This window comes from Octopus sinensis, linkage group LG9 (assembly GCF_006345805.1).
Source record: "Octopus sinensis linkage group LG9, ASM634580v1, whole genome shotgun sequence".
Taxonomy (NCBI): Eukaryota; Metazoa; Mollusca; class Cephalopoda; order Octopoda; family Octopodidae; genus Octopus; species Octopus sinensis.
In genome coordinates this window covers 21,458,142-21,475,223 of record NC_043005.1, presented here as the reverse complement: position 1 = coordinate 21,475,223, position 17,082 = coordinate 21,458,142, and the positions used below count along the sequence as shown (strand labels likewise).

The following is a 17,082-nucleotide window of genomic DNA, read 5'->3' as shown; positions in this document are numbered from 1 at the left end:
ACTTGCCAATCATCTTTGTCCTTTATAACCTCTTCCAAGAAGTTCAACAACTGAAGCACATTTTTTACCACTTTGTCCCACATCTTCCTGGGTTTTCCTCTATCACAAGTTTCATTTACAATTAGTGATCAATAATTCTTTTTGCAGCTGTACTCATCCATAAGCATCACACAATCCCAGTGAAGTCTTCTCTCTTGCATATTACATCTGATGCCTCTTATGCCCAATTTTTCTCTCAAAACACACTTTGTTGCACATAACCTACTGACATTATGCTGCCATGTAGCACTTATGTCTGAACATAAGCATCATACCTTTTACTCTGAGAGAAAGGACCTTTCTTATCAACAAAAGTAATAGCTCTCTGCACTTTCCCAGCCAGATCTGATTCTAGCAACTTCACTCTTAGAGCATCCTTCTCCCCTACAAATTAAGTCCCTACTTAATAAAAACTATCTACTATTTCTAAGGATCTTCCTAGACTTTAAGGAAATCTATTTCTTGTGAGGTTTAGTGTTTATTGTTTCTGCACATCTGACATATGTAAAGATTTTTTTAAAATTAAAATTCCAGTAATTCCACTTATGTGTCTACAACTTGCACTGGGAAAATCATATGGAATTTCTACCTACAACCTTTCAACATATTGAGCAGAGCCATTTTCTTGTTAGGATTAGTAATTTATATGCTTTCCTGCTCACTATGACTTTGGTCTAAATTAACTCTTAGGCACTTCGATTTCAATCTTTGTTCCTCCCCTGAAATTTCTTCTTTAATTCTATCAACAATAGAATCAGCTATATAAATATCTATGTATATAAAGTTATATTTAAGCCGAATGAATGTATTGTGACTTGATGTGAAAGCCACTGTGATCTTACATGAAGATAGTGAATACATGTGTGCACACACACACACACATATAATTCTTTAACAAGAATTGCATTGACAGTGACTTTGAAGTTTCGACCAGCTAAGCCTTCATTGGACTGTGATACATTTGCATTCATTTTGGCTTTATATAATCTCTGTTCAGTCAAAATTTCCTAGGGTAAGCTGAGTTCTGTTAAATGATAATTATGTTGTGCAGGAGGGTGTGAAGGCAATGAGTTATGGAAAAGTTTTGATAATTAAATTTAGGGTCATTCTATTGTTTCTAGTTCATTCATGCATGTAGAACTTTGTAGCCAGGTGTATATATTTAAGTGTGTATTCTTCATTCAATAAGGGTTCACAAAAGAATGTAGTTAGGTTGAAGGTGTATGTTGATCAGCATGTTTCACTAAGGTGTATGTTTCACCAAGTTTAGCTGTTGGTTTTATTTGTATATTAATGGGATATTGAGACTTTTGTTTTTAGAATAGACTGTGAAGCACTGAGGATCAAAACCCAAACATGGCAACAACTGCAACTGTAGAACCTCTTCATCCTGCCCTTTAGAATGTAACTGTCTCTTAAGCAATATTCTATTGTGCAAGTATAATCTCAAACACTACACTAAGTACTACATCCACACATATATAGGGTCTACAGAAAACCACCTCAAAACATGATACAACCACCACATTTGCAACTTAAATGATAAAAACAGTACTTCACTAACCAAACCTAAATGGACTTCAAAATCAAGAAATATTCCTTTTACCATTAACTGCAAAATATTGTTACTCATGCAACCACTCAAAGGTAACAACAAACCCTGCCAGCTTTGTACCAATGAATCTTACCACATTCTTATATTCAAGAACCAAATTCTAAACTGAAACTTTAAATCACAAAATTTTTAAAACACTAAAACATTTCAAATCAGTTGTTTTTTGTTGTTTTTTTTGAACAACGAAATATAAAAATATTTCACCACATTTCTTTTCTCCTTTTCGCCTTCACCATGAACTACCTCCATACTACACATAACTGATATTACAGCTCTACACTAAAATGTTCTAAAATATGAACACACATCCACAAACACACATACATATATGCAAAGAGAATAGAGGAATAATCTTGCTTAGAATTTTTTGCACATTCTTAACAATGCCTACTTTTGCATGTGTTAATAAATTAAAAATTATATATTATAAAATATCCATATTGAAAGCATATAGAAGAAATATAAAAATACACTACAAATTTTAACCTTTGTATTTAGGGGCTACCCTAAGGGATAACCAACATCCTCTTAATACAAACAGGTGAACAAACCTAAATAACACCAGCTTGCCAACAAACTAAAACTTATCACCTTTGTAAACTTTAAAATCTCATTACATAAAAGCTGATACACCTAAATAATACACCTAATTACAAAGACTGGAGTTTGAATTTTAACCTTCATGTTCTAAAAATGAAAGATTAAGTATTCCATTAATATCCAAATAAAAATAAGAGCAACTGAACTGGGTGACACATCTGCTAATCAACATACACCTTCAACCTAACTACAATCTTTTGTGAACACCTATTATCTGAAGCGTACGCACCTAAGCATACACACCTGGCTACTAAATTCTACATCTGTGGCTAATAGTGCACCTCCAAATTTGATCACTAAAGCTTCTCCATAATGCCTTGCCATCATGGCCTACTGTACAACATGATTATCATTCAACAGAACTCAGCTTAACTGAGAAAATTTTAACTTAAATTTTAACTCAAATGTACTGCAGTCCAATGATGACTTAGATAGCTGAAACTTTGAAGCCACTGTCAAAACTAGACACACACACACACATATAGATGTATCATTTAATAATCACAGAATTTCAGTATGAGCAACTAATAACTTCATATAGTAGAAACACAATAATTCAGCAGATTTATATGTCCTAACTTTGTCCTGAAGTAATCCATCAAGCATGATATATTACTCTGATGAATTTTTGTGTTTTCACAGTATGAAACTGTTAGTAGTAGCTCATATCTAAATACTGTTTATTTTAAATGATTGTTATCTCACTGGATGGTGTAGTTTTTTTTTTGTTGATTCTACCTATAATGGAACAGTAATCTGCCTGCCTGCCTGCCTACCTACCTATATATATATATGTGTGTGTGTGTGTGTGTGTATGTATGTGTGTATGTATATATATATATATATATATATATATATATATATATATATATATATATATATATATATATATAAAACATCATGGTGTTTGGAGTGATCCCTAGTGATGCGATGTTATGCCTACATTCATTTTACCACATGGCCTGAGACTCAACACGGAGGTCTACATCAAGTGCCTACAGGAGGTAGTGCTGCCCTGGGTCAAAAGGGTGGCTGCTGGAAGACCCTATGTCTGGCAACAGAACTCTGTACCTGTCACACAAGCAAGATAACCCAGTCATGGCTGTCAGACAATTTCTGCAACCACACCACCCCTAACCTTTAGCCAACTAACCTCCCAGGCTACAACCCCCATTTTTATTATGCATGGGGTACAGTTGAATGAGAGACCAACAAAACTCCTTGTGACACCAAAGATGAACAGAAGGCAAGGATTATGACAGTACTCACCAATTTAAACAAGGAAACAATCCAGAAGATTTGCAGGAGATCCCAAAGTCATCTGGAGAATGTGACTGAAGCCAATGGCGATTGTATTGAATAAATTTACTCCTTAGTATTTCAAGATATTTTTATGCAATTTTGGTAAATATATCTTAAAATGAGATGTCAATGTTATTTTCATTTTTGTATAATTTAGACAACAAAATTATGAACGAATACCACCTGCACACCTTCCTATAACCTGCATGTTCTCCTTGTGACATCTTCATCTTTCCTCTCTCTCTTTTCCCTGGCTCCATTCTTTGTCCTCCACCTCCTCCTACTGAAGTGGCCATGTTTCTTCTTTACTACTAGATGTTTGTTTCTATCTCACTGCTCTTACTTTAAAATCTCATCTGGCACAGAGCCACCATCTTTAATACTACTGTCCACCTCAACCAAGAGGTCTTGTCTTGTAAAATATTTGGTGACTTCACTGCTGCTGATGCTGCATAAAAAGTACCCAGTACACTCTATAAAGTACGAAGGGTGTTCATTAAAGATTTTCCCTGAGTCACTTCTGGTTATTGCAGGAAACAGAATTTGTACAAATATAGTCATATCTCAACATTTCACATTTTAAATTGCTACTTTCCACTAGTATTCATTTATCTTTTATGGCTGCTGAAGTGGACTACGGTGTTATAATGGATGTAGTTGAATGTAAATCAGTGATTAGATTCTTAAACTTGAAAGGTAGTACACCAAAAGAGACTTTCAATGAAATGAAAGAAGTTTATGGTGACAATGCACCATCATACAATGTAGTCAAGCACTAGCATCATCAGTTCAAATGTGGTCGGACATCGGTGGAAACTGCTCCTATTCCTGGATGACCACATTCTGCCATTGATGATGAGATCCTCCATAAAGTGGAAGCCACCATTTTGGAGGATCACTGCATAATTATTCAGAAACTAGCCCAAGAAGTGAGGATAAGTGTGAGGTCCATGGAAAAAATCATTCTTGACCATTTGCATTTGCAGAAGTTGTCTGCATGGATTCCCCAGATGCTCACACCTTTTCAAAAGCAGGAATAAATCAATTGCTCCCAAGCTCTTTTGGTAATGTGCCAAGAAAATGAGGAGGACTATTTTTGGCAGACTTATCACACTGGCTGAAACATAGGTCAATCACTATTATCCTGAGACTAAAGTCCAGTCAAAGCAATGGAAGCATGATAACTTAGCTCCTCCAAAGAAGGCTCATGTTCAACTCTCAGCAGGTAAGGTGAAGCTCAGTCTTTTGGGACTAGCACAGAATAGTGATGATGGATTTTCTGGCAAGAACACCACAATTTACATGGCATATTATGCTTTTCTGCTGCAGAAATTGTGGGATGCCATCAAAGCAGAGTGGCATGCTGACCAAAGGAGTCCACTTCTTCTAAGACAATGCCCTAGTTCACAATGTGCATGTTGCCCAGATGAAAACACACTCCTGCAATTATGAAATCCTTTCTTATCCCCCTTACTCTCCTGATCTCACATAATCTGACCTCCATGTCTTTCCAAACATGGAGTCTTTTTTGAAGTGGAAGCACTTTTTGGATGATGATGAACTTATTTCTGAGGTAAAGTCTTAGCTCCAGATGCAACATACTGACTTCTATAGATGAGGTCTTCACAGCTGCATAAAATGGTGGGAGAAGTGTGTTACCATTGGTGGTAGTGGTTAAGTAGAGAAGGACTAATAACCATGCCAAGTTTCATTTATCCTTGTCCTTGGGAAGTGAGTCAAGGGAAATTTTTAATGAACACTCCACGTAGTTAGCATTGGGAAGGTCATCCAGCCATAGAAACTATGTCATAGCTGACAGTGGAGCTTTGCACAATCTTCTGACTTGCCAGCTCCTGTCAAACCATCCAATCCACGTCAGCATGGAAAATTATAATGATGAGGATGAAGTATGTATGTATGTGTGTATGTCTCTTCTATTGTTTAACTGTTATAAATTTTCCACTGCCAGTTTCCAACAAAGAGACAAGGCTCCATCTTTGGGAAGTACTTAACACAAATTCAGATTTGGAACTTGAGAAAAGTCTTGCATATTTTTACTGTTCCACTCACAGATTGCACTTGTAATGTATGAATTAACTAAATTATGTATGAATTAGCTGAATTATGTATGAATTTTCTGAAAATCCCAGTTTATCCAGATTCTCTTTTAAGCATTTACTAACAAAACCTAGTGCTCCAAATATTATTAGTATGAATATGAACTCATGTTCTGGATACAGAAGTAGGAGGTTTTGAAGCAGTTGTCCATAGATATTCTCTGGCAAAGGGCACCACGATTTACGTGGCATATGCTTCTCTGCTGCAGAAATTGCAGGATACCATCAAAGCAGAGAGTTGTGGCATGCTGACCAAAGGATTTTCAAAGAGATATTTATATCCACATGGCAGCTGACCTCTATGACGGTACATACATATATGCATGCATGTATATATGTATGTATGTATGTATGATGGCATACATGCGGAGTTGTTACAGCATGGTGGTGAGAAAATTCTGCAGAAACTTCACTCTTTGTTTGGTAAGGTATGGACTAGTGGTAAGGTATGGACCTGAGGACTGGAGAGATGCAGTAATGGTGGTCCTGTATAAGGGAAAGGGCAACAGGAATGATTGTGGTAATTATAGGGGAATATCATTGCTGTCTGCTGTAGGAAAGGTTTTATGCAGGATACTTCTGGATCATCTGCTGAAATACATTGCAGATTGTGTTCTTCCAGAAAGTCAATCTGGCAACAGGAATGATTGTGGTAATTATAGGGGAATATCATTGCTGTCTGCTGTAGGAAAGGTTTTATGCAGGATACTTCTGGATCATCTGCTGAAATTCATTGCAGATTGTGTTCTTCCAGAAAGTCAATCTGGCTTTCGTGTGTGATGTGGCACTGCTGATATGATCTTTTCAGCTAGACAGCTTCAGGAAAAGTGTGTGGAACAGGGTCTGGATTTGTATCAGGTGTTTGTCGATCTGACAAAAGCCTTTGATACCATCAATAGAAAAGCATTGTGGAAAGTCCTCCAGAAACTTGGGTGTCCTGAAAAGTTCCTTGCTTTGGTTAGGTCTTTTCATGAAGACATGAATGGTAGGGTGAATGTTAGAGGGAAGATGTCGGAGCCCATTTCAATACAAAATGGAGTGAAACAGGGGGATATTCTGGCACCGACCCTATTTTCCATATATTTCGCGATGGTGTTCTGTATTGCATTCAGAAACTGCAGATACAGTGTTTACATCCATTATCGAACCTCTGGCAGCATATTTAGTATCAGGCGCCTTGCTGCAAAAACAAAGATATTTACCTCTATCATAAGAGACCTTTTGTATGCTGATGATTGTGAGCTAGTAGCACACACAGAGATTGACATGCAACACATTTTGAATGCATTCTCTGATGCTTGCACTGCCTTAGGATTGACAGTCAATCTCAAGAAAACTGTTGTCATGCATCAACCTGCCCCTGGTAAGCAGTATAGTGTACCAAATATCTATGTGAATGGTAAACGACTTGATGTAGTCGCTCAGTTTGTCTACCTGGGAAGCACTATTAATAGATATGGCAATGTGGATGATGAAGTTCCATATAGAATTAGGAAAGCAAGTGTTGCTTTCGGAAGGCCAGAAAAGCACCTCTGGAGTCGGCGAGACATATGCAGAAAGACAAAGATAAAGGTGTACAAGGCATGTGTGCTCCCTTCTCTTCTCTATGCCTGCAAGACGTGGGTCACATATCGATCCCACCTTAAACATCTGAAACGTTTCCATCAGATGTGCCTCAGACGGATCTATAGCATTAAGTGGGATGACCGCATCAGTGATCTTGAAATACTCAAAGGCTCTCGATGTGTAAGTATAGAAGCTCTTGTGTTTAAGCAAAGGCTCAGATGGAGTGGTCATCTGGTCAGAATGTAGGATTCAAGGATGCCAAAACAACTCTTTTATGGAGAGTTAGCTAAAGGAGAACGACCTCCACATAAACCAAAAAAGAAGTATAAGGACTTACTGAAGGCTTCCTTAAGAGATGCTTGCATCTCTCCTGACACATGGGAAGGCATAGCTATTGATCGTAGCAGGTGGAGAAGGATTGTGCATGAGGGGACAGCCACGTTTGAGAAATCTTGAGTTGCACATGAGAAAGTAAGGAGGGATGTCAGGAAGAGCATTGCTGTTACACTTCCAGAAGGGAGGGTCATCCTTTGATTCTGACATGCAATGTCTGTGCAAGACCCTGCCTCAGTAAAGCTGGACTCATGAGTCATCTTCGTAGTCATAAAATGAGACAGATGAGTGACAACCTGGCCACTGGTGGTGGTGTAACACACCATACTAATCATATCTGTCGGGCATGTGGAAGAGAGTGTATTTCGGCAGGAGGACTTAAACGACATGCAAAGGTACATGAAGCCCAGTTACAACTACAGCCGGCTATTACCAGTAAAGGTCTTAGTTGCCAATTTTGTACAAGACATTGTAGATCTTTAGCTGGGCTAAAAAGTCACATTCGATCACAGTACTAGTAACAGTTAAGCTTCGTGCAATGGCCATACCCGATAACGAGGGGGCAGTCATAATGAATGAATGAATGAATGAATGAATGTATGTATGTATGTATGTATGTATGTATGTATGTATGTATGTATGTATGTATGTATGTATGTATTTATTTATTTATTTATTTATGCCTGCATGTATGTATATATGTACAAATTGCTCTTTCTCTTGTCAATAAAATGTAACTTCCTACTCAATCGTTTTATTTTCTCCCTTCAATCCCTTGGTTTCATTGATAGAAAATCCCAATGCTTCAGTTTTTAGATTATTTTTTTACAACATTATTTATTTCTGCTGCTTCACTACAGTTTCTCCCCATTCTGTCAGAGTCCATACCAATAAATATCATTATTGATTATCATAGTCATAGTAGTGGAAGTATGAAAGCTTATTCAAATTCTTGTTTGTGCACATAGATTTTAAAATCTCCTTCTAGATGAACCCATGTGTTTGAAGCAAAGACCCATGAGCACCTGCCTTCAATATATTTTTGCTGGTGAGCAAATATGAACAAAGATTCTTTTTTCCTTTCCCTATTCTACATGTTCAGAGAAAAGTCCCTTAACAAATTTCTCTTTCTTTTGTTGATAATATGTAACTTGCTGCCCAATCATTTTATTTTCTTCCTTTGATCCCCCCATTTCATTGACAGAAAATCCTAATGCTTCTGTCTTTTTTTTTTTACCATGTTATCATTGATTTATTATTATTGCTAGGAATATCAGTGAATGCATATTTTTGTTAACATTTGTTTCAGGCTCTCTAAAGGCAGTAGACAATTTCTGCCACTTAGTTCAGCAGTGCAATTGCTCAAATAAGAATAGGATGGAGAAAATTCAGACAGTTTTTATCTCTGTTGGCAACCAAACTTGTCTCTCTCTGAGTGAAATGAAGACTGTATGATGATTATGTATGTACAGCAGTAATGCTATATGGCAGTGAGATGTAGGCCTTGAATGCAGAGTACATGCAAAGAATAGAGAGGAATGACGTTAGTTGCTCCACTGGATGTGAAAAGTCAGTGTACATGTGCAACAGAGCACTCATGTATTAAGAGAAAAGTCAGGCATAAAAACAATTAGATGCAGTGTGCAAGCATTGATTTCATTATGTGGTGTGTATGGATGTAGACAGCTGCATAAAGAAGTTGAGCCTAATGAAGGAAATTATATAGGACCAAGATATTTGGCACCTCCAGAAGACCCATCCACCACAGCGAAATTGATCTTAAAATCACCTAGGTAATGCTTGTCCATGAGGGACTCTGTTCCTCCCCCACTGCCATCCTCTCTGACCTGTCTACCTTCCTCCCCACACTTCATCCCCTAACACCCATCACTTCTCTATCACCTGAGAGCAGAGTAGGCTCATACTACATACCCCTGCTTTCTCAGTTGCCTTCCTTTTGCCCTCCACATCCTCATAAAAACTCTTCCATTTTTCATTCTCTTCCCCCCACCTACTGTCTCCACCAATCACCACCTTTCTGTCCCGTCTTGCCTCTGTGTTATTCTCATTCATTCACACCTTGCTTATTTGCTATCATCCAGAATGCTGTCTCATATCTACTGCAACCCCAACCCAAGTCTCTCTTATATTTCACACATCATTTGTTTCTGTCACCTCTTTATCACCCACTCATCCTCTGTATCACCTTACTTATTCTCACCTCCGCCAACGATATCCGTCAAGGGCATGCCTCAGCACGTCTTCATCACCATCTTTTTTCACTATTGCTCACTTTATTTCACCCTCTCACTCACCTGCTCCCTTTATCTCTCTAACTTGGAAACCATGCAAAACAGACAATGGGGCCTTGTGTAGTTCTTGGCCTTACCAGCTCCTGTCAAACCAGCCAACTCCCACCAGCATAAAAAAACAGATGTTAAATGATGATGGTGATGATATATGTATGTATATCGTATGCACACTTGTACGTATGTGTAAGTACACACAAACACACACATATATGTGTGGAAACACACAATAAATAAAATAAATAAAACTCTACTGACCTGGGTTAATGATGTAAGTATCCCAATTCTCTTTATTGGGTTCAAGGTCATGTGTCAAGTGAGTTACATTACTTCGACTACAGGTCTTAGCTTTTTCCTTATACTCAAAAGATCTACATCTTGGAGTTTGATGACAAACTTTATGACACTCCTTTAAGCTCACATTTTCCAGCCGTCCAAAAGTATCCTGCCCAGGTATGGAAGTGCTTTTAATTCGTAAAACCTCATCATTCGCTAGAAAGGAAAAAGGAAGAAAATAAGGAATACATTTCCTACTCACACACATTAAATGTCATATAGCATCTGATGCATAATTACTTTTTAAAGGACAATTTATTTTTGAATAATGCTGGGAGCATGGTATACTTCCTCCAGACATCAATAATGCAATCAACATCACAATTTATAAGAATAAGCAGAAAAGTTATATAGCTCCAATTACAGAGGCATCACCCCACCATCACAGGAAAGATCCTGGCTTGAATACTACTCAATAGACTAACATTGACCATTGCTGTGGATCATCTTCCTGAGAACCACTGTTATTTTAGAACAAACCAAAACACCATGGACATGGTGTTTGTCTTCTGCCAGCTCCAGGAGAAATGTCAACTTGCCTTGAAGCCACTGGTTGTATGATCCAGTAATTCATTCAGAAACTATTAGATGTGATGGTTAAACTATATACCACCGTGTTAGAAAGACCGAATTCTCACAGTAGAGAGGTGGATTGATATTGACAGTCACCTGGAGATGGGTGTTCTGGGATAAAGCCTGGATATATGCAGGCTTTTCCTATTGTACATTCAATACGTGCTATGTACATATGGATAACAAACTTTAATAGTATGCACATTCATAAGTTTATGATACTTATGAGTGCTTGAGAAATTATGTCTAATGTGTAATAAATAGTTCTTGGCCGTATTCATGGAGACATTTTAGCTGAAGGGAGGACTGGCTCAGTTTATTTTATCATATTAAATCCCTTCAGATGTGGAGGATGCTTTGTTTTTATTTCTTACTAAAGTCAGTCCTAGCTAACATCTTGTACTTTTAAAAAATGTCTGAAATGTCTTATTTTCTGGTTAAATTGGAGATTGTATTAGTAATGCTTGTTACTAAGTTTTATATTATAGCTTGGGAGTAAGAACTGAAATTCTTATGCTGGTGTCTGTTCTCTTATTCAGTTTTCTGTGTGATACCTAACTTGAAGATTGAAGTGATGTCAATTTAATTGAATGTTGTTATATTGGTAGTAATCCTTATGTTTAAATCAAACTTCTTGAAGAAACCTATTAAACTCTTTCTAAATATATTGATGGAATGGCTATTCATATAACTTGAAATTGTTAAGCAATTGTTTCTGTATGAACCTAGCCTTAGAATGAACTTTTTGAGGCTGACTCTGACCCAGTTAAAGTTCCTCATAGATATGTAAAGAAATGGCTCACATTTCTTTTTGACTAACAAAGATTCATCATAATAGAAATGGCATCTTGGTATTCATTAGTACTCTAATACTGAGGTTTCTAAATCTATTGAATTTTCCCTGAACACAGTATATCAAGAAGAAAGGGTCCTGATAGGAAAGATAAAATACTTGAGATCAATATAAGTGAATTTGCTAACTGTTTTCTTTTTAATACTATGGACTTAATCTTATTTTATGTTGTGTGAGCTCTTTAGTCTTAGCTGAAACTTCTCTAATTCTAGTTGCATGGGAAGGTGTACTCTTTTCATGTGGGTATAATGGTAGGTGATAAAAAGAGCTGTTATTTTGTGTATCAGAATAAGGAGAACAGTTAATAGTGAAACACCCTGCAAAAGCCATGTTGCCATGCTGTATGTCTTCTATCTCATAACATTCCAAATTCAAACTCTTTCAGGAAAAACTGCCTTCCATCCCTCTGGTGTGAATACACTATAATACCAGTCAAGAACTGAGGTCTGAGTCACAAACTAATATTGTCCCTTCAAAACTGCTGGCCTTGTGCCATAATTTGAAATTACTACTACTACTAACTACTACTACTACTACTACTACTACTACTACTACTACTACTACTACTACTACTACTGCTGCTGCTGCTGCTACTACTACTACTACTATTATTATTATTATTATTATTATTCTATGTTTGACTTTTGCTTTACATATGCACAAGCTGGCTCCAAGTCTCACCCAGAGACCTCAAGAGACAACAGGTTGGAAGTTCGTGTTGGTGTTATGCCTAGGGTGCCATATATTTGGTTTTGTACTTCGTGTTGTACTAGTGAATGGCTAAAAAACCATACAAAAATTATGTTTGTTTTAAAACTTGAGATTATATAGAAAGTGTTTTGCATAGGATATGAGCAGTTCCCATGAGCACTATCTGTTTAATTTCTGCCATTTTGGGGTTTCCTGGTATCTGAGTTAAGTAGCAATCAGCCCTTTTTGCTATCATTCCCAGGGCACCTATGACAACAGGTATTGTTTTTGTCTTCAGGTTCCACATCTTGCTGATTTCTATTTCCAGATCTTTATATTTGCTCAGTTTCTGGTAGGTCTTGACAGATACGTTTATATCGATTGGGACAGTCATATCAATGAGGAGGCATGTTTTTTGTCTGAAGTCTTTTACTATGATGCCTGGCCTATTCACATCTATCTTTCTGTCAGTTTGAATGGTGAAGTTCTAGAGGAGTGAGATGTGGTCATTTTCAAGCACTGGAGGTGGTTTGTGTTCCCACCAGTTTCTATCATGGGGCAAGTCCAGGCTTTTACAAATTACCCAGTGAATATATTGTGCAGCTCTATCATGCCTGTTGAGATACTCCGTAGGCACAAGAAGACTGCACTTGGAGACAACATGATCAATGGTTTCCTTTTGTTGTTGACATACACGACATGTTGGGCTACTGCCGTTCTTTAATATGTTGGCCTGGTAGTTCCTTGTAGGTAGGCATTGATCTTGAGCTGCTATGATAAACCCTTCTGTTTCACATTTTAAGCCAGAGGCCATTAACCATTGATGGGTCAGGGCTTTGTCAATATCTGCATTATTTGCTCTCTTTGGGTATTTGCCATTGAGAGGTTTTTCTTGCCATTTATCATTCAGAATATCTAAGGCAGCAGTTTTAGTACAGGTTTTCATGCGCTTAGCTTTTTCTGTGCTTGTTTCTTGTATGAACTTTGTTGTATTCAGAATTCACTTAGATATTCCTTTGCCTGTTTTGTTACTGAGTATGATGCTTTCTTGTTTTCATGTTTTGAGACAAGTTTTAACATCCAGTCCTCAGAGTTTTTCAGGTAGGTGTCTTGGCCAATTGTAGCAATCTTCATTGTTATTGTCAGTTGTAAAAGTCCACAGCCTCCCTCTTTTCTTGGCAGATAAAGTTGTTCTGTATCTGCCTTAGGGTGGTGCATTCTATGCATTGTCAACAGTCTTCGTATTTTTCTGTCAAGATTACATATTTCAGTAATTGACTAGTTAATGATATTGAAACTGTAAGTCATGACTGGTATGGCTAATGCATTGATCGCTTCAATCCTGTTTCTCGCATTCAGCTGTCTTGAGTATTGCTCTTACTCTGTGATAACATTCTCTCCTGATCCTTTCCTTCATCACTGAATGCCTTATTCCGTCCCCTTCAATGTACTTGTAGCACTCTGCTGGGTCTGACTCTTTTATGGCATTCTGCTGGTCAAAGTAAACGTTAGATGTTTCTGTCCTTTTCCCTTTGATAAAGGTAGCTTGTGTACATTTATTGAGGCCAAATTGCATTCTGATGTCATCACTGAATTGTTTAACAATCGTTAGTAAGCCCTTGAGTTGTTGGTCATTTTTTGCAAAGAGCTTTAAATCATCCATGTAAATGAGATGATTTATATTTTTATCCAACATTTTATACCCGTACTGTGCATCATTGAGCAATTTTGAGAGAGGTATTAAGGCTAAACAAAAGAGGAGTGGTGATAGTGAATCGCCCTGGAAAATGCCACATGAAATTTTTACATCACTAGCATTTAGAGATTCAACGTCACTGTTCAAAGTTAGTGTGGTTCTCCATGATCTCATATTTACAGACAAAAGGTTTCGCAGAGTAAGTGCTATTTTATACATTTCCAGGCATTTCTTAATCCAGCTATATGGTAGGCCATCAAAAGCCTTTTTATAGTCTATCCAGGCTATTGACAAGTTTTTGTGTCATTTGTGACAATCTTCTAAAATCATCATTTTGATGAGTAGCTGATCTTTACAACCATATGATCCACATTTACATCCTTTCTGTTCATTAGGGAATATGCTGCTGTCTATTAAAAAACTATAGGTATATTCCGTCAGGACAGATGTTAGCGTTTTATACATAGTTGTTAAGCAGGTCATGGGTCTATAGTTTTTTGGTTCGTTTGTTTCTTCACTTTTTGGGAGCAGGAATGTTAAACCATTAACTAGCCAAGCAGGCATCCTACTAGGGTGTTGCAAAACATCATTGTAAAGTTCTGTTAGCAGTTCATGGCTCTCTGGGAAGGCATTCAACCAGAAGTTAGGAATTTTATCCTTTCCTGGAGACTTCCATTTGCTTGACCTCCTGAGAGCAGATCTTACATCTTCTACCTTGATACCCTCCCACTTTTGCTCCTCCAAGGAGTACAAGTCCATAGCTATTCTATCAATCCATTCTATCAATATTATTATTATTATTATTATTATTATTATTATTCAGGTTTAAGTAAAATAATAAGAATTTCCTTGCTTACACACAGAGAAAGAAACAACTGAAAACATGCTCAAAATGTTCAAAATTAATAATGGCTGTTATTACACTTTGTAAAATTGCTTATTTCTGGAATGTACTTATGTCTGTCCTTATAGATAAACTTGTCTGTCTTTGCAGAAGTGGATTTCTGTATACTATGAAGTACAAATGAAATCACAGTTTTCAGAAAAAGAGGTAAAGAGAAACACGGAGAATAATTACAGTTTATTCGTTGGTAGTAATCTCTGCCTTTCTTTGGTTTTAATTTCTTGGCGGAAGCTGCACTTTGCTTTGAGAAGTAACATGTTCTACTTCCTCTATCTATTTCAAATATTAAACAATCTGTATAAAATAAACATTTATGAGCACATTCATCTGCTGTTACATGTTTCTTATTCCACAAAGTTTTCTTAGGTGTATCAAGGATTGCATCTTTTACTTTCACAAAATGGAGCTTAGCATCTGAAATTAAAGTAAAATTGAGACAAATGCAAAAATGTAGATAACAAAATCAACAATAATAATAATTTCTAATGTATAAAGGACAAAAATTTGAGGACAATCAATTAAATTGACCCCTCTACTTGATAGGTATTTTATTTTATTGATCTTGGAAAGGTAGAGCTGACATCAGCAGGATTTGAATTCAGAAGTTAAAGAGCTAGAATAAATATCTCAACACATTTTGTCTGATGCTCAAATGATTCTGTCAATCCCTTAACAACATGAAAATTTATAATTATTATTGATGGTAACAACATTCATGATGACAGTTTCTAACTTAAGCACAAGGCCACATATTCTGCAAAATGAGTGAAGATCAGTACTTGAACAGTGTTTGTTTTATCAACCTCAAAGTATGAAAGGTGAAGTACAGAACGGGCCAAAAATGATGCAGAAAATAAGTCCAAAGACTGTGGGGCTGTCAAAGACATGCTTCGATTTTTCTAAAATTGAATAAAATAGATAAAAATCTATAATGAATACACATGTACATGATGAGCAAAATGAACAACAACAACTACGTAATAAAGAATAAAATATCAAATGTTTTGGTCTATGACTTTTGGATCACTCTATATATCCCTGTAGTATTTGAACCCATAATGTAAATGGATAAATACAGCTAATCATGAAAAGGCCCATTACTTAATTGAATTCATGATGTTTTGATCTGAAAAACAAAAGCAATTTCATTTTCATTCTCATCTAATGAACACATACAAAAATGTAGTAAATGTTGATAGACACTCACAACTCTATATAGTAAGCCAAGAAATTTAATTTCATCAAAACTATACTTTTAGTGAGATGAAGAAAGAAAGTGATTAACTTTACAAGGTCGTCCCTTTTGAATTTCTTTTCCAGAATTAGTTATTAACATAATAATTTTACCACCCACTGAGGATGAAATTTTAATTAATCATAATAACTTGGTTCAATATGTAATCTCTTCATTAATTGCTTTTCATGCAAGAAGTGACCTTGAGTATTTCTCCATAGTTGTTCTTGTAGCACAAATATGGAATGAGTGGTGTGAGTCAATAATCAGTTCTTGATTCTCAGTCTAAGTCACTTTGATTCATACATACAGTTAGTGCTCTTGAAAAAGACATGAATATCACACAGTCTTGTTACTTTCTCTAATTATGACTGGTTATGTCCATAAACAATGAATAAAATATTGACGACAATGAGGTAGTATTTTTATTTTTTAAGGGGCTATGCCATGATATATTCATGCTACTGTCCCTCCTAAACTTGTATGATTCGTGTTGTCCATTCTCAATGTGAATATTTGCCACTTAATAAATATATTATCATTGGATCAAATATTGTTCACCACCATCACTATAACCTTCTGATGGGCCAGGTGGTGTTGTTGAACCAGGCACAAACTATACCAAACCATAAACTGTGTCAGATCTGTTAGCTTGCAATAGTAAGTTCAATGTGCAAACCCCCTGTATGGATGCCCAACATGTTAGATATATTAAAAAAATCTCGCTCAGTTGCACTCCAATATCTTAGAAAAGGGATGGCTAGATTATCTAATTTAATACTCAGTATGCTAAATCAAATCTGGCAATGGGATCTATAGAGAATAAGGGTAGGGGAAAGAGCACTGACTTTCTTAGAAACACTCTTGGCATCAATGAGAATGGACTGGCAAAGATATTTTTGGTCAGGAAATACT

At 36.6% G+C, this 17,082-nt stretch overlaps 1 protein-coding gene across 1 annotated transcript in view; it reads right to left on the bottom strand.

Annotated features, from left to right (window-relative positions):
• The window catches only part of LOC118764742, a 152,701-nt gene that overhangs the window by 43,659 nt on the left and 91,960 nt on the right, over nucleotides 1-17,082 (bottom strand). Inside the window, exons 28-29 of the mRNA XM_036505708.1 lie at nucleotides 15,108-15,347; nucleotides 10,140-10,373 (exon numbers count right to left, since the gene is read on the bottom strand). Of these exons, the coding sequence (XP_036361601.1) occupies nucleotides 10,140-10,373; nucleotides 15,108-15,347 (474 nt within the window). The remainder of the gene's footprint in view (nucleotides 1-10,139; nucleotides 10,374-15,107; nucleotides 15,348-17,082) is intronic.